We start from the raw sequence: 27257 nt of genomic DNA, 5'->3' as shown, positions 1-27257 counted from the left end.
TTCGAATCCACGGTTCATGGAAACTAGGAACTGAACTTGGAACCGGTTCTTGATACCCTTAAGTGGTTGTCGGGAGTCCGTACAGACACGGGGTTCATACACACTTCTGAGTCACATTATGATTTGCCCTGATGAAATTCACGGAAGTTGGAACGGACTGTTTTTAATAGTTTACTTTGATTTTGGTTTCCACTGACCGTTGTTGCGTCATTTTGTTCTTGTTTTTGAGCAGTGTATTTTTACTTTTTTTACATACAAATATTTTAACCTAAAACCAATGTAACCAAACAGTAATTGATTTCGATCCAAGTCAAAATAATCGAATATCCCACATCACGCCAGACCCTGGTGGTTGCTAAGCAACCAAGTCAGTTGTCACTGCCTTATTGGAATGACTAGAGTAGCGCAAAACAGCAAAACAAAAAGGAAGTTAGTTTTATAATAAGATAAGATTAGTCAAGGAAGAATAAGGTGAGACATTTGGTTATTTTGTTTTTTATTCTATAGTGCATGGAGTTATCTGATTTTACCACTCGCGCGAACTGCATTGATAATATTACCATCAATTATATAGTAAAGTACTGTACTTGTCGCTAGCTAGCATATTTAGCACCACCGTAACGTTACCTTCACAAATTGCATTTAATTAAGTTCATAAAGAGAATCTTATGTATTACTACATCTCATGTTCTCCCATTCAGATGTCTAAAAGTGCCACTGCAGCCTCCCGAGAGTATAAAGAAAAGTCAAAAAACCTCAGCCATATTTACATGCTGAGTGACACGGACTCGGACTCTAGCACGGGGTCTGAAACTGACCCTGAAGACTCAGATAGTGAACCTGTGTCAGAAATAGAACCAACCAAACAGACGGAGACTGCCGATACCGCTCTAGAAAATATAGAGAACGGCGAAGCTCCACATTCGGATGTGTCTAAAGTGGCGTTCCGAAGTACTGCTCACACCCAACCAAAAACCGAAGGAGATCTCTACATTCACTCTGTATTGTGAGTAACTTACATTAAGCCTAATGAATGCTCTATGCAAGGCTGTAGCCATCGAATCAACATTGGGGGGGACCAAATCAGCCAGGGGTCTGGGGGTCCCCTAAGAAAAACATTCAAAAATGTTTTCAATATTTATTGGACTCTTAAACATCAATATTCACACATTCTGATATACCGTGTTGTTCATAAAACATCATAATTAATGTTTCTCCAGGACCATCATTGCAACTGACCTAGTTGGTTACCCCAGTATAAAGAAAGAACATTCCCCTGCCCCCCACCCTTTGACCTAACCTCAGAGACACCTTTGTCTAAACCTAACGTTAGTGGTACCTGTGCCAACAATAATTATGATTGTTGTCGGGAACAACACCAACATGGTAATATCAGATCGGTCATCAATATTTGCTCCTTTTCTCGCTCACCTCCATGTCACCTGTTCTTCCTGCCCTGTTGGCATCCTCATACCATCTCTCTCCCTCTCTTTCTTTACTCTGAACGCACCAGAGTGAACATGAAAGAAATATCAGTAAGCCAGTTTCTTGCCATGATGTTCAGGAATGGATTACAAACCATTTCTGATCTGAATGGCAATGATTATTATATAAATAAACATTGACTCGCCACTTGTGCTACTGCATACTTCTATCATCTGACTGGTACTCATTTTCTCATTGCTCTCAACTTTTCTTTTCTGAGGCTGCTCAAAAAACTGATGAATGTCACTGCCACCCGTCCTCTTGCTCATGATGACACTGTGAATTAAATCTGTCTTATAAAACTGCTTGTACTTTAATCAAACAAACACTAATAATGCTATTTATCATAAGCAAATACAGTATACTATACGAATATACAATCAATTAAAATGAGTACTCTGCACAAATAACACATGCAGCGCAACATAAATTATTGACACTTTCCTCAGACTTCACGTGGGCTTTCTGACATTTCTAACAAAATCATTAATGTAAGACATTAACGTTAGTTGAATACGCAATTGAGCACCATTGTGATGGTTGATAGATTAGCAATCGGCCCATTTTTATCAAAAACGTTTGTTTACACGCAAACTATTATTTATTTCCACAATTACACTTCCAGCGTAAAATGACATGTTGATGTTAAAACTATCACAAACGTCAGGAAGCTTTACGTAACACTCATATTACATTTTAGTTTTCCACGTTTTAATACATTTGAAAGTAATAAGAGAGTACAGCGTTTGTCATAGATTGTACCTACCAACAGCAATCGACCAACAGCTTCTGCTGGGGTTCAGCAACAACACTTGGACAAACCAGAAAAAGGCCCTTCATCAATGAGAAGCAAAGAAAAGCCAAGCTGAAGTTTGCAAAAGACCATAAGGACTGGACCATAGAAGAATGGAGTAAGGTTACCTTTTCTGACCAGTCACATTTTCAGCTTTGCCCAACATCTGGTCGTCTAATGGTTAGACAGAGACCTGGAGAGGCCTACAAGCCACAGTGTCTCGCACCCACTGTGAAATTTGGTGGAGGATCGGTGATGATCTGGGGATGCTTCTGGGGTGTGCAGAGATGGGAAAATATCTATAAAAAAAAGTCTCCCCCAAACAGGCATTAAATACTGTACATGGCCAATAGTCCAAGGGCTGTTCTTATCTCTACACAATGTGGGGTGCCTGGATAAAGCCCTTTGTCATGGTACAGTGGTCTTAGCTATATACCAAGGTAAATGTTTTGTCATACCCCTGCTATACAGTCTCATATACAATCAAAATACAGAACACAAACTACCTAGTTGTAAAGTATTTTAAAAAATTGTTTGGTCCACCTTCTCTCTTTTGGACCTAACTCACTCCATTATCCTATTAGCTCATCGCATTCTAATGTTTCCACTTTCTTTCAGGCTCATCAATCAATCATATTTATTTTATAAAGCCCTTTTAACATTCGCAAAAGTGCTTATATAGATACCCAGTCAACAAACCTTGAAGAGCAAGCAACAACATTTTTATGCACAGGAGGATAGAAACCTAAGAAGTAACCATCTTCTGGCTGTTCTGGTGAGATTAAGTGTACATGACCTTTTTGGGCCACATGTATGATCAGATGACAATAAATAAATACAGGTAGACTGTGTACAGAGTCATAAGGCATAATCCAGGTGAGCTGCACTACCAGATAGACAAGGACAGGGACAACCAGGCTGGGCTACGGATATAGTTGGTGACTTTGGGTAAAGTCAGCTAGGAGTAGTCAGGCCAGGTAGTCTTAACGCGTGGTCCAAGGCCTCAGGTACTGCTAAGATTCAACAGGGGCATTCCTTTGATAACCATAACTCAGCATTGACCCTAGTCCCTCCCACACAAACCATGAAGCTCCTCTCATACATCAACATCCTAAACATCTCATCTGCTATGGTTGCAAAATATGAAAAATAACAAAAATAAGTGTCCATGCCTATCAAAAGTATTAGGACATATTTCAGTTATTTATAATATAATTATTGCCCATCTCTGTGGGCACTAAATCTGTCAATTTTTTTTTTTAAATATATTTGATTATTCATCCATAAAAAAACATTATTTTGAGTAATTTTCAAATATTTACATTAAAATGGGCTGTGAGCAAAACGTATTTCAAATGCGTTCACTGCTGATCCTATTGGGTTGAGTGCCCATTAGAGGGCAGCGTTATGCAACACAATGGAAGGTCTGGTTGTGTCGCTTATTAGACAAGTTATATTTTGGCCTTTAGTGCTTATGGTGCCATTCTGATATACATACATAGGCTATACATAAATGTGCAATTGAAACCAACAAGTGTGATTACGAACGTGGAATTAAACGATTGCTTACATTTACTACCAAATTCACCTGTTATCTACAGTGAGGGAAAAAAGTATTTGATCTCCTGCTGATTTTGTACGTTTGCCCACTGACAAAGAAATTATCAGTTTATAATTTTAATGGTAGGTTTATTTGAATAGTGAGAGACCGAAAAACAACAAAACAATCCAGAAAAACACATGTCAAAAATGTTATAAATTGATTTGCATTTTAATGAGTGAAAAATAAGTATTCAACCCCTCTGCAAAACATGACTTAGTACATGGTGGCAAAACCCTTGTTGGCAATCACAGAGGTTAGAGATTTCTTGTATTTGGCCACCAGGTTTGCACACATCTCAGGAGGGATTTTGTCCCACTCCTCTTTGCAGATCTTCTCCAAGTCATTAAGGTTTAGAGACTGACGTTTGGCAACTGGAACCTTCAGCTCTCTCCACAGATTTTCTATGGGATTAAGGTCTGGAGACAGGCCAGGCCACTCCAGGACCTTAATGTGCTTCATCTTGAGCCACTCCTTTGTTGCCTTGGCCATGTGTTTTGGGTCATTGTCATGCTAGAATATCCATCCACGACCCATTTTCAATGCCCTGGCTGAGGGAAGGAGGTTCTCACCCAAGATTTGATGGTACATGGCCCCATCCATCGTCCCTTTGATGCAGTGAAGTTGTCCTGTCCCCTTAGCAGAAAAATACCCCCAAAGCATAATGTTTCAACCTCCATGTTTGACGGTGGGGATGGTGTTCTTGGGGTCATAGGCAGCACTCCTCCTCCAAACACGGCGAGTTGAGTTGATGCCAAAGAGCTTGATTTTGGTGTCATCTCCTCTGAATCATTCAGATGTTCATTGGCAAACTTCAGATGGGGCCATGGTGGAGAGTTTGGAATCTGATTGATTGATTGCTTCTGTGGACGGGTCTTTTATATAGGTAACAAGCTGAGATTAGGAGCACAGCTGTCCAGGGATATCAGGGACAAGATTGTAGACCTACACAAGACTGGAATGGGCTACCAGACCATCGCCAAGCAGCTTGACAACAGTTGGTGCGATTATTCGCAAATGGAAGAAACACAAAAGAATTGTCAGTCTCCCTCTGTCTGGGGCTCCATGCAAGATCCCACCTTGTCAGTGGGCAAACATACAAAATAACCAGAGGATCAAATACTTTTCCCCCTCACTTTACTTCTGAATGAAGTCATGAAACAATAATGGATTAAACCTTTAAAAACAATTTAATAACCGGACTCCCTTCGTATGAACGTGATCAGTTCAAAACTTCAAACCCAAACAAATGTTTTGGTGAAAAAAGACCGTTTTTTTTAACAGTGTCCTGTGTACCATAAGAATTGAATGTAGCAAAATCACATTCACCAACAGGAGCTCCCTTCAGATGAACTTGTGATTTTCTAGACATCAGACACAACCGAATGTGCTGCCAAATGAACATGTTTCTATACAATTGGTGGCAAAAAAATTTATGTAGCAATGTCATTTTTGGGCAAACATGGCCTGAAGCATCCTCTTCTGAAGGGCATGATATACCTACTGTGGCCACGTACTGTTGATGCGCCATTCCCATTCATTTCCAATGGACTACAATCTGTTTAGTGGGAGGCTGAGCTGTGTGAGTCAGGCTTGGGAAGCAGTTATCTATTTTGACAATGTCAAGATTACCCTCGCCTCTAACCAGTCACTGGGGTTGCTGTTACGTTTTATTGGAATCGCTTCCCTGTTGGACAGCCAAAGTCCGATCCCAAATCACCCTCTGTTGGACAAGCAAAGTTCAATACCAAATCACCCTCCACCATTTCCAGGCAAAACAAATACTAAATCTGAATTAAAGCTGCGAGCAGCATTTCAGGGGGCCAACTTTTACCTCAGCCATTACATTTTTGCTGAAATAACGTGGACAAAATAACATTTGTTAACAGAACTAAAGAGTAGTCTTGCACAAAGACTATATAGCTAATAGCTATACATCCTACTTATAACGAAAACAATGACTCCAATCACTCCATGGCTGATTTGTGTCTTTGGAAAACAGGATATAAGGGTCACGTAAAACAATTCTCCTAAACATATGAGAATCATGGTATTAAAGAGGGGATATACATTCACCTAAAGAATTATTAGGAACACCATACTAATACTGTGTTTGACCCCCTTTCGCCTTCAGAACTGCCTTAATTCTACGTGGCATTGATTCAACAAGGTGCTGAAAGCATTCTTTAGAAATGTTGGCCCATATTGATAGGATAGCATCTTGCAGTTGATGGAGATTTGTGGGATGAACATCCAGGGCACGAAGCTCCCGTTCCACCACATCCCAAAGATGCTCTATTGGGTTGAGATCTGGTGACTGTGGAGGCCATTTCAGTACAGTGAACTCATTGTCATGTTCAAGAAACCAATTTTAAATGATTTGAGCTTTGTGACATGGTGCATTATCCTGCAGGAAGTAGCCATCAGAGAATGGGTACATGGTGGTCATAAAGGGATGGACATGGTCAGAAACAATGCTCAGGTAGGCCGTGGCATTTATACGATGCCCAATTGGCACTAAGGGGCCTAAAGTGTGCCAAGAAAACATCCCCCACCCCATTACACCACCACCACCAGCCTGCACAGTGGTAACAAGGCATGATGGATCCATGTTCTCATTCTGTTTACGCCAAATTCTGACTCTACCATCTGAATGTCTCAACAGAAATTGAGACTCATCAGACCAGACAACATTCTTCCAGTCTTCAACTATCCAATTTTGGTGAGCTTGTGCAAATTGTAGCCTCTTTTTCCTATTTGTAGTGGAGATGAGTGGTACCCGGTGGGGTCTTCTGCTGTTGTAGCCCATCCGCCTCAAGGTTGTGCGTGTTGTGGCTACACAAATGCTTTGCTGCATACTTCGGTTGTAACGAGTGGTTATTTCAGTCAAAGTTGCTCTTCTATCAGCTTGAATCAGTCGGCCCATTCTCCTCTGACCTCTAGCATCAACAAGGCATTTTCGCCCACAGGTCTGTCGCATACTGGATGTTTTTCCCTTTTCACACCATTCTTTGTAAACCCTAGAAATGGTTGTGCGTGAAAATCCCAGTAACTGAGCAGATTGTGAAATACTCAGACCGGCCCGTCTGGCACCAACAACCATGCCACGCTCAAAATTGCTTAAATCACCTTTCTTTCCAATTCTGACATTCAGTTTGGAGTTCAGGAGATTGTCTTGACCAGGACCACACCCCTAAATGCATTGAAGCAACTGCCATGTGATTGGTTGATTTGATAATTGCATTAATGAGAAATTGAACAGGTGTTCCTAATAATCCTTTAGGTGAGTGTATATTGTTGTCTGAAAAACAAAATTTGGAACAGCTCAGAGGAGAATCAAACCAGGGTCAGAATATTGAAGAACAGGGATGTCCCCACTACACCACAGGGACTACTGTTTGTGCCTTCAACCCTCTATCTTCTCCAAATGTAAATTTTACCCCAGCCATTACAATTTTGCTGAGATAAAGTTGGCAACAAAACATTTGTAATGGAACTAAAGTGTACGGTTGTACAAAGATTATTATAAATGGCTAGCTAATAGCTATACATCCTATTTATAAAAAAATCTATGACTCCAATCACTCCATGGCTGGTTCCTTTCTTTGGAAAACAAGAACAGCATAAAAGGGTCACGTAATACAATTATTCTCGCAAATAAATGAAAATCATGGTCTTTCAGATACATATTGTTGTGTGAATGCTGAAAAGCATTCATGAGATACATAATTTAGAATGTCTGAGAAGGGAATCAAACAATGGCCCAGTCGTCCTTTACACCAATTGTCATCCAAATCCATTCAGCTGTTTCGGAGGAAATGTGGTTTATGTGTGTTTTTATCAACGGCAAAATCGTGAGAAACATTGGTTATGTTTATAGCTCCCCCAAGCGGTATTTCTGTATGGGAGTTTTCCTGTCCATTCCTAGTATGTTTCGTTTCGTAGCTGTTTGATGTTCCATTTGGGTTTAATGGACATTTAAAGTCATAGACCCGCCCAGCTCAATTTCATTCGCTGATTTCGGCCATATTGTTTGAGATATCAACTTTCCTTATATAACTTTTAAATATAATGGTTCAAAGGTCCTTCACACCAAACGGCATGCAAATCCGTTCAGCGGTCTCGGAGGAGATGTTGTTAACGTGTTTTTCACCAAATTCAAAATGGAGGCCACATTGTTTGGGATATCAACTTTTCTTATATAACTTTTAAAGACAATGGTCCAGTGGTCCTTTACACTGATTGTCAACTAAATCTGTTCAGCGGTTTCGGAGGAGATGTTGTTTAAGTGTGTTTTTGTTAACAGCAAAATCGTGAGAAACATCGGTGATGTTTATGGCACCCACAAGAGGTATTTCTGTATGGGACTTTTTCTGTCCATTCCTGACAGACACATTTACGAGTATGTTTCGTTTCATAGCTGATTGATGTTCCATTTGGGATTAATGGACTTTTTGAGATATCAACTTTTCGTATATAACTTTTAAAGATAATGGTTCAGAGGTCATTCACACCAAACGACATGCAAATCCGTTTAGCGGTCTCGGAGGAGATGTTGTTTACGTGTTTTTCACCAAATTCAAAATGGAGGAAAATCCAATGGGCGAATTTGAAAGACCCCAGGGACCAATACTAAGCTGAAAGAAAAGCAGCAGCAGATGAACACACCAGAGCATAAGCTGATACAAGATGTCGCAACCCGGTGGAATAGCACCTACTTTATGCTGGAGAGACTGCTGGAGCAGCGCTGGCCTGTTACTGCCACACTTTCGGATCCTGAAGTGACACCAAGGGGCAAACATTACTCTGATTTGAAGCCTGATCAGTGGTCATTACTTGAAGAGCTAACCCAGGGCCTGCAGCCTTTTCAATGTGCCACTGAGTTTCTTAGTGGCCAAGAGTACACAACATTGTCGTGCCTTCCTCAGCTTGCAAAAGGGCTACAGAGGTCTGTGCAACAATCCCTGATCTTCGAAACTGCTCCTGGAAAAGCTTTTTTAGCCAAAGCTTCTAAAGAGTTAGAAGAAAGATGGGGGGATATCAGCACTTTCCTCAAGGAGAAAGATAACACCATTCTTCTGTCAGCAGCCCTAGATCCAAGATTAAGAAAACTCAAGTTTATGCCTGCTGAACAGAGGATAGAGGTTAAAAGCACTGTTGAGGTCCTTGCTATTAAAGCAGGAAAAGAGTTCTGGAAAGAAGAAGGGCAGCTTCAGTGTCACAGTGTCACTGTTCCTAGGAGAAAGGAAGAGTCAGTGTTAGAAACCCTCCTCCAGTCTGACACCGACAGCCTCAGTGAAGAGGAGGAGTCACATGAGGAACAAAAGATTCAGATGGTGAGAAAGGAAGTCCAAATGTACTTCTCAGAACCGCAAATAGCGAAACAAGAAGATCCTTTAGGTTGGTGGAAGGAAAATGAGGGACGCTTCCCTAACCTATCAAAGCTGACAAGATCATTTCTTTGCATTCCTGCCACATCCACTCCAGCAGAATGGATCTGCTGGGATCTTTTTGCTCACAAAAAAGAGCAAGCTTGTCACGTGAACATGTTGATATGCTGACCTTCCTTCATTTTAATTCAGCACTTCAAAAAAAGGCCAGTGCAGAAATGAGTGGTCTTCAACTAATGAAGCTCTTAACACTGCTGCCAAGAAATTTTTACATTTACAGCAGATTTTTTACAGCAGATTAGTCGATTAATCATCACAATAATCGTTAGATTAATCGATTATCTAAATAATTGTTTGTTGCAGCCCTAAGCGCCACCATGGGGTGTATAGGTATTGTAATGGCCGAGGCCCAATTGGGCCTCTCAGTTTCATGCAAATTGAGCCACATATGGCCGAGTTACGGGCCTCTGAAAATGGGCCTGGAGAAAAAGAATAATAATAATAAAACCAACAAAAACAATAGGGTACCGTACCTACGGTACATGGTCCCCTAATAATAATAATAATAATAATGAAACCAACAAAAACAATAGGGTACCGTACCTACAATACTTGGTCTCCTAATAATAATAATAATAAAACGTACAAACATAAAAGCGTTCCAGCAACTTTGTTGCTTGGCCCCCTAATAATAACAATAATAAAACCAACAAAAACAATAGGGTACCGTACCTACGGTTCTTGGTCCCCTAATAATAATAATAAAACGTACAAACATAAAAGGGTTCCAGCAACTTTGTTGCTTGGCCCCCTAATAATAAAACGTACAAACATAAAAGGGTTCCAGCAACTTTGTTGCTTGGCCCTCTAATGAACATGTAGCTGCCCCTTCAGAGCTATGTTAACAACAAATTACAGTGGGGCATATTTGGGATTTGCGGGAGTATACTTAAGTTCCATTAATAAATGTTCTCTTTCCTGCATTATATTTCAGACAAAATCTAATAGTGAAGGTAAAAGTTGCATGGTGAAGTCTGTACAGAATAGTAACAAATATCAACAGACCCTGTGGTCTTGTGGGAAAGTTCCCGACTTGAATGCGCAAATGTATAATTTTGGTTCGTGACCGCCATCTCTGTCTGCCTCTCAGGGAATGTGAGAGTGAGGTGATGACGTGCCAGTTCAACAACGAAGGGACTCTGTTGGCTGTTGGCCTGAGCAATGGGACCATAAAGGTATCGGACAAGAACACTTTATCTGGGTCATGTTCATTTTGACTAACTGTAAGAAAATGTTTTGCAAAACATTATTTTTACTTACTGTTTGACAAGAGTGATGAGGTATCTCCCCATTTATTTCTCACAGTGGCCTACTGAGCAACCAATTAAGGAGAATATTAAATGATAGATCTGCTCATGGAATGTGTGAACAAATGTTACTGTCTATTTCAGCTCTATAGCATGGACAATGGGAATTTTGTACAGACACTGAGAGATAGCGGCAGCATTCTATCCTCTTTACCAGTCACTGCACTGCGATTCACTCTGAGCTCCTGGTCCCACTGTCTGCTGCTGGCCACCTGTGAGTACTACATCTTGATTTCAAAGAGAATCACTGTAAATCAGAGGTCTTCAACTTTCCTTAGTGACCCCGAGCCATTCCATGTATTTGATCTATTCCAGAGCTAGCGCACCACCAGTTGACAGGCCATGCTGTGGTTGAAGTAATTTACATACATTTTAGATGCATGGGCAATTCATGCTTTTTCATATAAAATCTCAATATCATATATATATCATTACAAATAAGGGTTGATATGATGTAGATTTTTATGTTGAACAATGAGAATGGTGAGAGCTCTTGAGAGTTCTGCTTGTTAATCTTTTGAACAAATCTTTTCAATAAACTTGAAGTGAAGTAACTAATTTCAATGATATATATTGTTAAAGTTTTTATGAAATATTATGACAAATAACCTATAAAGTATATGCCTATATTTAAAATGGCTAATTGTTCATGCATATGTAATTTGTACTTTCTGGCATATACCAACAATTGAGTGTGGCACTTAGTTGAGTTCTTTATGTTTTTTCCATTTAAGATGGTTTTGCAGAGTTGACAGTTAACATTTAAATGTGTTAATATTACTATTTTAATGTGTTCTGCTTTGAAAACATCATGCTTATTGCAATTACAGTAAATGATATTATCCCACTACAAGATTAGGTGGACTTTTAAGAAATTATGTCCAGATTGGTTCCACAAGATCTGTGACCACAGATTTATGACAAAAGTGCTTTCAACATATTGTCCCCCTGTGCCAAGTAATATCCCCTTCACTGCCCTGGGGCACTGGGATTCGATCGTCTCAACTAGCTCTCCAATATCACTTTCAGCAGCATCTGGTCTATGATCCAGGGACAGAGAACTGAAACTGCTTAGCTTCAGAGACCAGGCAGCAGTGGGATGCATGGTGCTGTGCTCCTGGCTTTTGTAGGCATCGTGCTTGGCTCTTTCACCAAGCTCTGCATGAACCCCCCCCCCCCCCCCAACAACCAGTGACTAGTTTCAATTTCACTGGACACATAATATTCCTGAACATGGGACTGCAGCTAATGCGAAATGACAGGAGGAACATGTGGAAAGTGTTCAAGGATACTTACACTATACACTGTGGGATGAAACCTAACTTTAAGTGAAATTTTTACATTAATTTATGTCAATTGGACAAGTAGTTGGTGGTAGGTAGCCTAGTGGTCAGAGCTTCTGACTAGTAACGGAAAGGATAATATATCAAATCTCTAAGCAGTCAAGATAAAAAAGGCATTTGAGCTAATTGCTCTTGTAAATTGCTCTGGATACCAGTGCTGTTTCCTAAATTACTGATATGTAAATCTACTAAAATTGTCTCTTCCTCCAGACGCCAGTGGCTATGTCAGGTGCTGGTACGTGTGGGGCGGAGAGTGTGTATGGGTGGTGAGAGAGGTGGGGCAGTCCAGAGGTGGAGAGAGAGGAGGTGGACATAGACAGACTCTCTCTATGTCCATCTCACCCTCTGGAGAGAAAGCTGCAACAGCAGGCTCTGACTCAGCCATTCATCTGTATGACCTCTCCACTCACCAGAGACTGATGACTTGCAGGGCCAGGTGGGTAAAACAGGGCATATTTTCCACAATACTTTATGTATTGCTAAGTATGTTCCTTAAAATGTTTTCTTTTAAGGGATATACCTGGATTTTTCTAATTGGATAGCATTAGGTTGGATTAATTTGCTTAAGGGACTATGCTTGTCACTCAGTGTGATATCCTTTCCTCCTGGTAGCAGTCGAGATATGAATTTCAGAGTAATTACAGTGCAATTACATGTGTGACGCGCGTGGCCACCTATATAGCCTGAGCACACAGCATCACTTCCCCTTTTCTTCCTTTGGTTACCTTCAGGTGAATCGAGAAGTGGACGTTGAAAATGCCATTGTTTTTTTGTTTAGTGTGTGTACAGTATATACATAAATTTGTATGGTTTAGTCCAAATTTGTCATCGTTTGCTACTCTTAAGAGTGCTCTATGTCAGGCTTACAGTGAAGGAGGAGCAGGAGAATGAAGTGATACGTATTTGCTGTGTTTATTTTATAGAAACAGCGGCGAAGCTTAACAATGCTCTTTTTCAAGAGAGACAATAACACAAAGACAGGGGAAGCTGAGGGAACATATATACTGGGGGGAATGATGAGGATGAGAACCAGGTGTGCTAAGACGAAACAATAGGTGAAATGCATAAATGAGATGGGCGGTGGTGTCAGAAGGCCGGTGACATCAAACGCTGGAGCCTGCCCGCTGCAGGGGGAGGGGAGGCAGCAGAGGGACGACACCGGCCCCAGGGCCAACCCGGGGGATGCGGAGCAGGGCGATCCGGGCAACAGCGATGGAAGTCACGCAGGAGGGCGGGAGCCAGGACATCCCTCACCGGAACCCAGCTCCGTTCCTCCGGGCCGTACCCCTCCCACTCCCACTCCGGCATCTCGAGTCGCAACTCACACCCCTCAAGGGGACCAGCCACCACCGGCCTGAGGAGAGACACATGGAACGAGGGGTTAATTACGGTAGTCGGGGGGAAGGCACAAACGATATGTCACCTCGTTGACTCTCCTCAGGACTTTAAAAGGCCCCATAAATCGTGGGCCCAGCTTCCGGCAGGGCAGGCGGAGGGGCAGGTCCTTGGTCCAGACCCGGTCGCCCGGACGGTATACCGTCCTGCGGTGGCGGTCCGCGAAGGTCTTTTGGCGGCGGACAGCAAGCCGGAGTCGTGCCTGCACAGCCTCCCACGTGCCCGCAGCCCGCCAGAACCAATCATCCACCGCAGGGGTATCGGTCTGGCTCGGCGTCCAGGGTGCCAGGACCGGCTGGTATCCCAGCACGCACTGGAAAGGGGACATACTAGTGGAGGGGTGGTGCAGGGAGTTCAACGCGTATTCTGCCCAAGGCAGGATCTCTGCCCACTCCCCCGGCCGGTCCTAGCAGTAGGACCGAAGGAACCTGCCCACCTCCTGATTAACACGCTCCACCTGCCTGTTAGATTGGGGATGGTAGCCCAAGGTCAGGGTGACCTAGACCCCCAGATGCTGCATAAAGGCCTTCCACACTCTGGACGTGAACTGGGGACCCCGGTCAGACACAATGTCTTCGGGCACCCCATAGTGCCGGAAGACGTATGTGAACAGGGCCTCCACAGTCTGTAGGGCAGTGGGAAGGCCGGGCAGAGGCAAGAGGCGGCCCCCTCTAACCAGTGCCGCCACGCCGACAGGGCTCGAACCATGGCCAACAGCTCACGATCACCTATGTCATAGTTCCGCTCCACCGCACTAAGCTTCTGGGAGAAGAAGGCACAGGGACGGAGCGTGTTACGACTCCCTGTCCTTTGGGAGAGGATGGTACCAAGCCCACAGTCGGACGCGTCCACCTCCACGATGAATTGGAGCGACGGGTCGGGATGGGCTAGGACCGGAGCGGTGGTGAAACAATGTTTCAGTTCCACAAACGCCCGCTCATCCTCCGCGGTCCATCGCAACCGGGTCGCCCCCCCCCCCTTCAGAAGGCAGGTGATTAGAGCCGCAACCTGGCTAAAGCCCCCGATAAACCTCCATTAGTAATTTGAGAAGCCTAAAAATCGTTGCACGTCCTTCACCGTGATTGGGGTTGGCCAATTACGCACAGCGTCAATGTGATGCCCTTCCATAGCCACACCTGTGCTGGAAAAACGATACCCCAGGAAGGACACAGACGACTGGAAAAACAGGTACTTCTCGGCTTTCACGTACAGGTCATGCTCCAGCAGTCTAACAAGCACTCTGCGTACCAACGAGACATGCTCAGCGCGGGTAGTCGTGTATATCAAGATGTCATCGATATACACCACTACTATGTCCCGGAACACATCGTTGATGAAGGATTGAAAGACTGAAGGGGCATTCATCAAACCGTACGGCATCACTAGATATTCATAGTGGCCGGAGGTGGTGCTAAAGGCAGTTTTCCACTCGTCCCCTTCCCGGATACGCTCCTGAGGTCTAATTTGGTGAAAAAGCGGGCCCCGTGCATCTTCTCCACCTCCGCAGAGATCAGAGGAAGAAGGTAGCGAAACGGGATGGTGATCTTGTTCAGCGCCCTGTAATCGATGCATGGGCGCAAACCACCGTCCTTCTTTTTCACAAAAAAGAAACTCAAGGAGACCTGTGACTTGGAGGGCCTAATGTACCCCTGTTCCAGTGCTTCCTCAATGTTCGCGGCCATTGCCGCCGTTTCGGTACGGGACAGAGGATACACGCGACCCTTAGGGAGTGCGGCTCCGTCAATGAGGTCTATCGCGCAATCCCCCGGCCTGTGTGGTGGTAATACAGTGGCCTTAGCCTTGGAAAAAACCGCAGCCAAGTCCCTGTATTCGGGGGGAATTGGCACGACGTGAGCACTGTCTGGACTTTCCACCGTGGTTGAGCCAATGGAAACACCCAAACACCTACCTTGACACTTCCGCGACCACCCCGAAAGACCCTGACTAGACCAGGAAATATTGGGGTCATGTAGGGACAACCAGGGGAAACCCAAAACGACAGGGAACGTGGGAGAGTCGATGACGTGAAAGGAGAGGGTTTCACTATGTCGGCCACCGGTGACCATGAGGAGAGGGATAGTGCATTGGGTGACTAAACCCGACCCTAGTGGCCGGTTGTCCAAAGCTCTTACGGGTAGGGGGGTGGCAAGGACTTGAACGGGAATGTGTGAACGTAGAGCGAAGGGCATATCCATGAAATTCCCAGCTGCGCCTGAATCTACCAGTGCCTTACACTGGGAAAGCAACGGAAAACCGGGGAACTCAACAGGCACAGTGCACAGAGAGAGAGGAGAGGCAAATGGTGAATGTGCATGTGCTACCTGGGGTGACGCGGAAGTGCCATGCCTGTCGCCTCTCGACTCGGGGAAGGAGGTGTGGTGCAGTGGAACGGCCTCGTCTTCTTTTGGAGGCACTCTACACCTGTTCTGCCCGACCTCTGCTCGGGAGCGCAGCCGCCCCCAGGTCCGTGGGGATGGCGGTGTCTGGTTGGAAGGGCGGAACGGGCGGGCCTCTTCCGGGACGTCCTCGGGCAGCCAGCAGGTTGTCGAGACGGATGGATAGGTCTACCAGCTGGTCAAAGGAGAGGGTCACGTCCCGACATGCTAACTCCCTCTGGACGTCCTGGCGAAGGCTGCATCGGTAGTGGTTGATGAGAGCCCGCTTGTTCCACCCAGATCCCACTGCCAGGGTCCGGAACTCCAGTGCGAAGTCCTGTGCCGATCTCATCCCCTGCCGTAGATGGAACAGCCGTTTACCTGCCTCTCCCTTCGTGTGGATGGTCGAACACGGCTCGGAAGCAGCGGATGAAATCAGCGTAGTTGCCCTGGGTGGGTCCCTCTGTGTTCCATACGGCGTTGGCCCACTCCAGGGCTTTCCAGGACAGGCAGGAGACGAGCGACGAGACGAGCTTGGAGCGCGATGTCGACTTGCAGAATGAAAACCTGCCAGTGGTCCGCCGTCCCGTCGTAATCCCAGGGAAGCGGGATGTGCATCGCCCCCACGCCGGGCAACACTACCTGGGGAGGCGGTAACACGGCCGGTGTTGCAGGGCTCTGCTGGCTCAGCTTTAGGTGCTGTACCGCAGTGGTTCCCAACCAGGGATACTAGGACCCCTGGTACTTGGCCTTTCCACAGTGGGCACTTGAAAACACTCATGACACCATAGACTTACTAGTGAAATGAACATGAGGGGGTACTTCAGGGGTACTCCAAGCAGTGCAAATTCTTTTTGGGGGTACAGTAACTGAAAAAAGTTGGGAGCCACTGCTGTACCGCTTTCAAAACGGTATCTATCGCGGCGCCTAGGCTTGCCAGCATAGTTGAATGTTCCTTTACCAATACCGCAACACCGGCCTCACCTTCGGCTTCTTGTTGGTCCATTTAAAAATGTGTGTTATTCTGTTAGGCTTTGAGTGAAGGAGGAGCAGGAGAACGAAGCAATACGTATTTTGCTGTGTACTTTAATTTATAGAAACAGCGGCTTAATAATGCTCTTTTTCAAGAGAGACAATAACACACAAAGACAGGGGAAGCAGAGGGAACATATATACTGGGGGGAATGATGAGGATGAGAATCAGATGCGCTAAACAAGATACAGGTGAAATGCATAAATGAGATGGGCGGTGGTGTTAGAAGACCGGTGACGTCGAACGCTGGAGCCTGCCCGCTGCAGGGGGAGGGGAGGCAGCAGAGGGTGCAGTCGTCACATTCTACAGTGTCTTGTTAACTGTTAAGTATTCTTTCAGGTGGACTCCTTGCTATGAGCTTAGGCCAACCTGTTCACAGTGTGAGGCTTAGTTGTCTTGCCTATGTTTGTCTTCTGGCTAGCCTCCAAGATAGCGTCACCTTTTGCCCTCTGCTAGCTACAGTCGGACACTATAGCCTCCTCCCTGGAGATTGAGGCTGGATAATGCACCTCCCAGGGCTAGGGGAGGCTCTAAATGTTATCTAGCTCTTAGCTAAACATTGTTTTTCTTCAGAAGTAAGATGGTTGATTGCTGAGTCACACTTCATATTTAGGCTTCTCATCCTAGCTAGCATACTCTCATCAATGTCTTGAGATGGTGTCCTAGTCAAATTCAGCAAGTGCCTCTCACTGATTTCGTAAGAGTTGGCCAGTCCTTTCTCAATACAGCTCCCAAAACAGGCGTCTGTCACTGTGTTAGTTGAAGTAGTTCCTCCATCCATACCATTATGGGATTGGAGTAGGTTACCCTATTGTTGTGACATCCTAGAGAATATTATCACTATCATTATTTACTCACATATTACCCTCTGAACCTCTCCCCCATCTGAAAAGTGTCTGCTTTCTGTTAACATCTTACAGAGTGCCCCTCCACCACGTCAGGTGACACCAGGTGGCGGGTGTTCTGCCAGTGGTGTGAGGAGCAGAGGATTGCCCCAGAATCCTGTGGCATAAGAACCATGCTCCTGTTTTGGAGGTTTTTGTTAAATGCTGACCAGGAATACATAGGAGACATTTCAGCATGTCATGATGAAGACCAGGACGACTTGCTTGTCAGCTACCCTTGCATGACAAGTTTTCTTAAGAGAGACCGTTGATTACGCCCCTCAAGAGGCCCCTCAGTTCCAAACTGGGATATCGACTTGGTTCTCGGATTACTCTCCAGACCTCCTTGGTTTTATATGCTTGAAACATCTCTCACTTAAAAGGCCATTTCTGGTGGCCCCTGACTTACCAAAGGCAGGACCTCCAGGTCATGTGACCTGAGAAATGTTGCTAACAGCCTGATCCACCTCTCTGTCCACTGGGACTCTTGATGATGATGTATCTGCTCAGTGTCCTGTGAGATACCTAAACGTGTACATATAACAGACTCAAGCAATCCGTCACACAGACCAGATGTTTGCGTGCTCTCGGGGAAAAGTGCAAGGTTTCCCTCTCTATAAACAATGTCTGTCACATTAGATTGCAGACACTATCCTGCAAGCATATTGCATAGCTGGCAGCCCAGCTCCTTAATCTGTGGTTGTGCATTTCAGCAGGGTTGCTGCAACCTCATGGGTTTTGCTGGGTTAATGTGGTTGATGCTTACAGTGCGAGTTCAGCTGTGCTTAGTGCTACGCTCACAACTGTAGTATAGGATTAGGCTCTAGCATCTCTAGTGACAGGCCTGCATTTGGTTGTGTCTTACAAGAACTGACTTACTCTGGTATCTACATCTCATTCAGTGACATAGAAATATAACAAGGAAAGTTAAGAACTTGTTCTTGTAGCCTCGGGATAAGTGTGGAGGAAGTGGTGCTGCATTATAGGGGTGGGGGGGCACGCGTATCACACCTGTGGTACAGTTATTATGACATTTATTTATTCATACCTTTTGGGATAAATCAGATGTAGAACACCAAACTCTTATGATGTTTTTTATATGTGATTTTGTACCCAAATCTGGTATACTTATTAGCCCCCCAAAGTCTAATTAGTATACCGGACTAAAAATACAATATGGGTTGTTTTCCCTCTGAAACAGTTTGACCCATGTTTAATTTCAACCACCTCATTTTCAGCTCAACAAGAACAGTTATGGATGGACATTGTTTTCGGGTTTTTGCAGTGACTTTTCACCCTGAGAAGGAAAGAGAATTCATTTCTGGTGGATGGGACAACACTATACAGGTAAACATTGCAGATTGCTGTGTATACAGTATATTATCTGTATATATATCTACAGTAGACAATATTTGAGAATATATCCCTTGAACAGTTATCAAACTCCATTCCTGGGCACTTGCAAGGACACTTGGATGTCAAAATGTAAAATGGAATTCAAGCAGCTACTTATTACCTTTCAAATTGAATCAATTCAAAACCTAGGCAGCTTGGTGAGGGGAATGTGCAAGAGTGGATTGAAAACCCAAACACATCTACTGAATTCGCAGAAGGCAGTAACAAAAGTGCCAGAAATTGGTGGCTTGATAGTTGAATTGAATCAATCGACATACTTGAACAATCGGCTAACTTGAATGAATTTAATCAATCTGCAAACTTGAACAACCACTCCAACTACACACTCTCTTTGCAATGTTTCTTGTGCAAGGCGGTCTGTATTCCCCCTGCTTCTCAATTTGATTTAGTTTCATAAAACAAGATGTTTTTGATGTAGTTTTTTGCAAACTGCACTCAGTAAGTGCATTGAAGGATACACAGCAAATGTGTTAAAAAAGGTAGCCTCCCACCTTGTGCGGTCACTTACAGTAGTCATGTAGCCATGATAGTAAACATTTTAATGGTGTTTGGTGATTTAAACAGCCTAATTATTGTATTGTCCAGTTACACTATAGGGGCTAACACGATGAAGCTAATATGTAGACAAATATGTGGCCAAATACTTAATAAAAATCAATATTGCCTTCACCAGGCCATGAAAACAATTTGACTGTAGCAAGCTGAGCTGGGAGTGCATACTACTACAAATTTGACTATAGAAAGCAACCTTAGTGCCAACTAAGGTTAGCCAACTCAAATTATGTGGACACCCCAGCATTCTTTGCTACTATATTCTTTGCTACTTTGCTAATGTTATAGTGCACTCAAATGGTTTAGCTACTAATTATTTGCCTTCTTTGGTGATGGCATTGTTACCAAGCCTCAGTAAAGCACTTTACACCAAATCATCAGTATTGTTGAGGATGCACTAATTGAATGCTCTTTTGTAAAACAACCAACAAATAGTGCAATATGCAACCCATGAAGAGATGTTTTCTAGTATGCCCAAGGCTATGCTATAAGTCTACTAGCCATGGCCACTGTTGTGTTCCAATTAGCTATGGTTGCCGATATACTGTTCCATATAGTCATGTTTTATCTGTTGCATTCATATATACAGTATCTCACAAAAGTGAGTACATCCCTCACATTTTTTTAAATATTTGATACTTTTCATGTGATAACACTGAAGAAATTACACTTTGTTACAATGTAGAGCTTGTATAAGTGTAAATTTGCTGTCCCCTCAAAATAACTCACCACACAGACATTAATGTCTAAACCGCTGGCAACAAGAGTATACCCCCAAGTGACTTGTTAGTGTTACAAGGTCTCAGGTGTGAATGGGGAGCAGGTGTGTTAAATTTGGTGTTATCGCTCTCACACTCCCTCATACTGGTCACTGGAAGTTCAAAATGGCACCTCATGGCAAAGAACTCTGAGGATCTGAAAAAAATAATTGTTGCTCTACATAAAGATGGCCTTGGCTATAAGATTACCAAGACCCTGAATCTGAGCTGCAGCATGGTGGCAAAGACCATACAGCTGCTTAACAGGACAGGTTCATTGAGGGAACCATGAATGCCAACATGTACTGTGACATACTAAAGCAGAGCATGATCCCCTCCCTTCAGAGACTGGGCTGCAGGGCAATAATCCAACATGATAATGACCCCAAACACACCTCCAAGATGACCGCTGCCTTGCTAAAGAAGCTGAGGGTAAAGGTGATGGACTGGCCAAGCATGTCTCCAGACCTAAACCCTATTGAGCATCTGGGGGGCATCCTCAAACAGAAGGTGGATGAGCGCAAGATCTCTAACATCCACCAGCTCTGTGATGTCGTCATGGAGGAGTGGAGGAGGACTCCAGTGGCAACCTGTGAAGCTCTGGTGAACTCCATGCCCAAGAGGGTTAAGGCAGTGCTTGAAAATAATGGTGGCCACACAAAATATTGATACTTTGGGCCTCAATTTTGTTGCCAGCGGTTTAGACATTAATGGCTGTGTGTTGTGTTATTTTGAGGGGACAGCAAATTTACACTGTTATACAAGCTGTACTCACTACTTTACATTGTAGCAAAGTGTCTTCAGCGTTGTCACATGAAAAGATATAATCAAATATTGTGAAATGTGAGGGGTATACTCACTTTTGTGAGATACTGTATATACAAAAGAATGAAACAAAAGGGGCAGATTTGGCCATTCAAATTATTTAAGCTTGTTGAGTAAGCATAGCTTATGTCGTATTTTTTGCTACATTTCTGTCTCTCTCCCAATATCAACTTTGCAACTCTTTTAGTATTATAACCTTGTTAAAAGTGTGTGAGAATTTTTGCAGGTCAGACAAGTTATCTCCTCTACTGTCTACTACCCTAGTAAAATTGCATGCAGTGGCTTAAGTATGAACCCCCCTAGGAGTTTTACAGATTTTGTGATACAATATTAAAATGGATTTAATAGGCAGTTTATGTCAGTGTTCACTACAAAAAGTACACAATGTGTGAGAGAGAAAATCGCCAAATTATTCTAAATAAATTCTAAATATAAAAAATGGAATGCATAAGTATTTACCCCCTTATTACACACCTGAATGAGCTGTGGTGCAACAAATTTCCTTTAGAAGTGACATCATTAGTTTAATCTTGATTGATCCTGTGTTCAGGATGTTAGGTTTAATACACCTGTCTCTGAGAGGTCCCAGAGTTGGTTTGTGCAATTCCTAACAAAAGCTAACATCATGATGATGATAGAACATCTTGAATGTAAAGTACTCCAAATCTGGGGTACTTAGAACCTTAAAACGGTTTATCCTTTCATATATACTGTGGTAGTTTCTGATCTCCCCTCTCCGGCAGAGTACAACATCTCTGGTATAGGTCTTACTTCCTTTTATGGGCATACAGAGTTTTATGACCCCCCCCCCCCCTCCCCTGCATTTGACTTTACAGCTTCCACTTGTAAACAAAGGAGCTGTCCGACGAACAGAGTCTAAAGTTTAATTCACAATGAATCCAGACACTCCATCCATCCATTTTGGATGCCTGGGACTTACCTTTATCGATCCAGACATCTGAAAGGCGACATCCCACTAATCAGCGGTACAAGGAATTAAATAAGAAATGGAGAGAATGTGGCACAACTAAGAATCCATCTAGAACAGGCCATCTTCAGAAAACATGTATGACTTGTCAGGAGGCTGCCAAGAGTCTTTTGGGTAACTCTAAAATTGGTACAGCCTTCCACAGCTGAGCTAGGAGTGCATAATACAACAAAAGCCTTTTTTACCAGAACGCTAAGCGCAGTGTTTTGTGCTAGCTTAAACTGCACATTATCCTGAGAACACAATCCATACAGCATCATGCTATGGGGTGTCAGGTCCTGGCTGGTGTGCCTCTAGACATCTCTATGTGCCTGGAGAACACAGTCAGGGCCTGAATGCAGAGTTGCCTCTAGACATATCTGCTCTTATGTTTCATTATCCCCAATCAGAGGCAGTTTCTCCCTATTGCCTCTGATTGGGGAACTATTTAAGTTGCTCTATTTTCATTTGTTGGTCATTGCTTTGAGTTGGCTGTCTGTTTTGCTACTTCTCAGTTTATGGTCGTTGGTTTTCTGTGTTTTTACTTGAAAGAGAAACACTATGCCTCGTGTCCTGCCTACCCAACACTGTGACATGGGGATTATTCTCTGCGTCAGGGCATGGCAAACCCGTGATGATAGATGGCAAAATAGATGCAATAGTTGACATTTTCTTTAAAAGAAGTCCTCATCCAACAAGAGGGAGCTTAAGCAGTTTTGGAAAGAAGAATTGCTGCGTAAAATGTGTAATGCTGGTACAGACTCATTGCTGCCTAAGGTGCTTTTAATTCAGAACAATTTGTAGATTAAATTTTGTTTGATTTTGGTGATCAGTGAAAATCAATCCTAATTAAATCCATTTTGATTTCTAAATCAAAAAATTTGTAAAAGAGGGGTGAATAATTTTGAGTGCCACTACATCTTGCCAATAAGGAGTTTTTAAACTTATTGGGATGGTTACCCTGACAAGCATGATACACATCTACCAAAGTTTTTAAGGGGATAGTCTTTCTTCTTGTTGAGACATACAGATTAAATTAGCTAATTAGCTATGTCATTTGCTAATTTGTAACTGGAAAAATATAGTTTTTTCTCACTTGTAGATCACTGGGAATGCTTTAACTCGTACATGCCCCCTACTTTCATTTTGAGCCATGCCTTGCCATATCATTATTTGCTAAAATTAAATGATGATGAAAACATTTATTAGTAGTTAGTAGTCTATTTTAGTAGTCCTTCCCACAAGGCTAACTTCAAATGGAAGGTGGCCTAGATTCAGGCATTAGTACATTAGCCTGTAGAAAATCCTTAGAAAGCCCTTTAGGAATTTTGTTTCATACCCCTCTTCTAAGAGGTCAATCTAGAAATATCTGCAGCACACCTGGCAAAGTATTATCATTCAATTCAACTGTTTTAAAGCTGTCTAACGTTTATCTCTAAACAGTTTTGGGACACCAGACAGCAGCACTCTGTCAGGTAAAATAATGTATTTATTTATTTTCTTTGATAACTATGTACACGATTATGCCCATGAATATTAGATTGTGTATGCATCCAGATTGGAAATGTTATAATGTATCAGGCATTATTAAGGCAATGCTTTGTTGGGGGGCCTCCTGATGAAATCACTACAGACTCCAGCTAATCCTGAACCGTACCATGACCAGCACCAAGGAGTCACACCACATCGTCTTAACCTGGCATAACTCTACTGGCCCCTCGCCTTAGAATTGCTCTTCCTTACCACAGTGCCGCTCAATAATTAGGATTTTTCCAAAAAGCTCATTTCCAACTTAGTCTTTTTCACAGTCCTAGTCCTTGTGGGAAGTCTTCTCCACCTAGCCCACTATTGCTTTTTTACCTGCCTTGATTATACAATTTAAAACTATCCTCTGCAGTGTTTCTAGACAACTTTGTGAGAAAAATAGATACAAAATTGTTATATTATCATTATTGTTTTCTCGGTCCATGGCTCTCAGGATGCTTGCGGGTCCTCACGTTTGTGGCGACAGCCTGCAGATCGACCCAGCTGCCAATCACATCCTATCTGGCTCATGGAGGAAGGACAACCCTCTGGAGGTGAGGACAGCGACAACAAAAACAATCAAACAAAACAGGTTTAGGTATTAACAGGTTACATGTATCATTGATTACTTTAATCTGTACACACCATATATGATGATGAAGATGATCTGTACTTGGAAAATATGTACATCTAACTGGGTGTCCTCACCCTGAAGAAGGTATATGGGCCAAGACTTTAAAAAAAAACTTCAGTACATGATTTGTTTTCTTTCAATAACCATTGCAAACTTCAGTGAACCACTAAACCTCATTCACATGAGCCTGGCAGAACAACCGTTTGAAGGTGGGCTTTAGTGAATTCCTTCATAATTCTATGTGACTGACATTACAGAGGGAAGTAGTTGTAATCTTTTAATTGTAGCGAATCAAAACAGTTGGTGGTTACATCCAACCTAGCCTGATCCAGCTACTTCATAATACAAAAGGCTCTTCAATTATCTAGTTTCCTACTGTAGTAAGATATTTCTTCACAATTCGTTTTAATGAAGCAAGGACTGCCTTGTTCATCCCTGGTCAGTTCAGTATCTACCAATACAGCTCAGCTGCACTCTGCTTAATAGTCCCACAAAAATGCCTGACAATTTTCTTGTTGGCCAATGCAGGTCAAATTTGACAGACAGTTCCACCACAACAGAAATAACTGTCTTTTTTAATGTTAATTGAAGGTGATTTGGCCATAGAAAATAAGCAGGCCCTGATTGTCTCAAATTGTTTGTAAGCAGTGGCAAAAGTTTGCTGACATTTTTATTTTGGTGTTTTGGACACATGTATTTGAACTTAATTCCAACCACATTAATTCATGAAAGTAACCTAATTTATCACATCACAAAATAATAAATGTTGAAAAATTTCAAACTGCTTGTTGGGTGCTCCCAGTCATCAGTGGTGATTACCTACCGACAGTGGTCCGAGGAGGGACAAACCACAAACCGGCAACTGGGTGTTGGGCAATCAAGGATCATTAATATACGTGAGGGCAACAAAGGCTATCCCATCTGGTCCAAACTGACTAATGGTCTACTGTGGCACAAGTCACAGAACATTTTAATGACGAATACACAGAGCATAGCGCCCTACTGCATATGGGGCTGCATAGCTGATGATGACCCCTGTTGTCACCATCACCAGTGTGTCGAAAGCGTCGGAACTGGAACTTGGAGCAGTGGTAGAAGGTCGCCTGCTCAGATGAGTCCCATTCTCTATAACATCACATTGACAGCTGTGTGGATGTGCGCCATTTACCTGGGGAGGTGATGGCCCCAGGATGCCCTGTGGGAAGAAGACAAGCCGGTGGAGGGAGTGTGATGCTCTGGGCAATGTTCTGTTGGGAGACCTTGGGTCCAGGCATTCATTTGATTGTCTATTTGACACATGCCACCTACCAAAACATTGTTGCAAACCAGGTACAGCCCTTCATGGCAATGGTATTCCCTGATGGCAGTGGCCTCTTTCAGCCAGATAATGCTCTCAAGGTGTTGCCCTGATTTCCAGAACTGATTGAGCATCAATGAGATGTGCTGGAGCAAGATGTCCGATCCACTGCGGCTCCACCTCGCAGCTTACAGGACTTCAAGGATCTGCTGCTAACATATTTATGCCAAATACCACAGGAAACAGTCAGGGGTCTTGTAGACTCCATGCTTCGGCAGGTCAGCAACAGCATATTAGGCAGGTGGTCATAATGTTTTGGCTCATCAGTGTATGTATACAGTTGTGCTTATAAGTTTGCATACCCTGGCAGAAATTGTGAAATTTTGGTATTGATTTGGATATTTAAGGATAGTGAGGATCATATGAAGCCATTTATTACCACAGTTATTTGGCTCCTTTTTAAATTATAATGATAACAGAAGTCTCCAGAAACCCTGATCAAAGGTTTACATACCCTTGAATGTTTGGCCTTACACACAAGGTGAGACACACTGGTTAGAATGGCAATTAAAGGTTTAACTGCACTGGTCTGACAGAATAAAGGCCACGCTTCATACAGATGTCTTTTGTTGTTTATTCACTCTCTCTCTTTAGAATAGACACTGTAGACACCGTGAAAACTACAAGAAATAAAAAACATATATTCAAAATATACATTTTGCGTCTCTCGTGTCAATATCTAATGTTATGCAGGCAAATGTTGTAACAGAAATACAACGAATCCCATCAACATCATGAATAGCACATCACATCGTGGACGTAAAGCAATATAAAACAACATTATACACATTATCAGATATTTATAAAGTTAAATTACCGTGTTCGCCTCTCAAACCATGCAGATTAAGAATTTCTTTGACAGACTACCTGTCGTTTCTCTGCATCCATTTTAGTTCTTCTGACCCAAATGACGCAAATCCGCTCTAAACTGAACCGGGTCATTTGACACCTCGTTATCAACGTAATCCTTACTTAAATAACCCCTTAACTTTATACCTAAATTATGAATATTGACTTCTGTATATCACAATTGTTTTTTAAATTAAATGAACTCAAATTTACATTAATTTATAACATAAAGCAAATACACATCAACAAAAAACATGTCATTGACAGTTACACTCCCACCAAATTACTATAATTTATAATGAACTTATGCAAAAGTTCGAATGAATTTAGTAATTTCACAAACAAAATAGAATTTTCCCTGAGTCTCTAGATCAAATCCAATATTATAAACTCTTAATACTTCAAACTCAACTTGTGTAGGAGTAAAGAGATTAGATCTACATAATATTTAGGCCTAATTGTTTTCTATTAGTACCACTAATTTGTGAATAGGACGTTCAAGAATGGATGGATTAGTAAGTCGTTGCCCCTCTTTCCCTAACTTTCTATTTCCTATTTGTATTGTGGCTTTCCGCACCAGGCCATCTTCATCTTCACAAACATCAAGCACTCTTCCAAGTCTCCATTCATTTCGCTGAACTCCTTCCTCCTTGACGATGACAATATCCCCAATCTTCACATTGCGTCTTGGAGTATGCCATCGTTGTCTG

At 42.9% G+C, this 27257-nt stretch overlaps 1 protein-coding gene across 2 annotated transcripts in view; it reads left to right on the top strand.

The window, feature by feature from the left end:
* Nucleotides 1-425: 425 nt before the first annotated feature.
* LOC105024392 (transcription initiation factor TFIID subunit 5) overlaps nucleotides 426-27257 on the top strand; it is a 37712-nt gene continuing 10880 nt past the window's right edge. For both annotated transcript variants that reach the window (XM_029119823.2, XM_029119822.2), the window contains exons 1-8: nucleotides 426-471; nucleotides 702-1006; nucleotides 10419-10503; nucleotides 10720-10849; nucleotides 12189-12414; nucleotides 18904-19012; nucleotides 23627-23658; nucleotides 24162-24261. In XM_029119823.2, the coding sequence (XP_028975656.2) occupies nucleotides 702-1006; nucleotides 10419-10503; nucleotides 10720-10849; nucleotides 12189-12414; nucleotides 18904-19012; nucleotides 23627-23658; nucleotides 24162-24261 (987 nt within the window). In that variant the 5' untranslated portion in view covers nucleotides 426-471. The remainder of the gene's footprint in view (nucleotides 472-701; nucleotides 1007-10418; nucleotides 10504-10719; nucleotides 10850-12188; nucleotides 12415-18903; nucleotides 19013-23626; nucleotides 23659-24161; nucleotides 24262-27257) is intronic.

Source organism: Esox lucius, chromosome 5 (assembly GCF_011004845.1).
Source record: "Esox lucius isolate fEsoLuc1 chromosome 5, fEsoLuc1.pri, whole genome shotgun sequence".
Lineage (NCBI taxonomy): Eukaryota > Metazoa > Chordata > Actinopteri > Esociformes > Esocidae > Esox > Esox lucius.
Note: the sequence above shows the minus strand (reverse complement) of the source record. Positions and strands in the feature narration are given on the sequence as shown.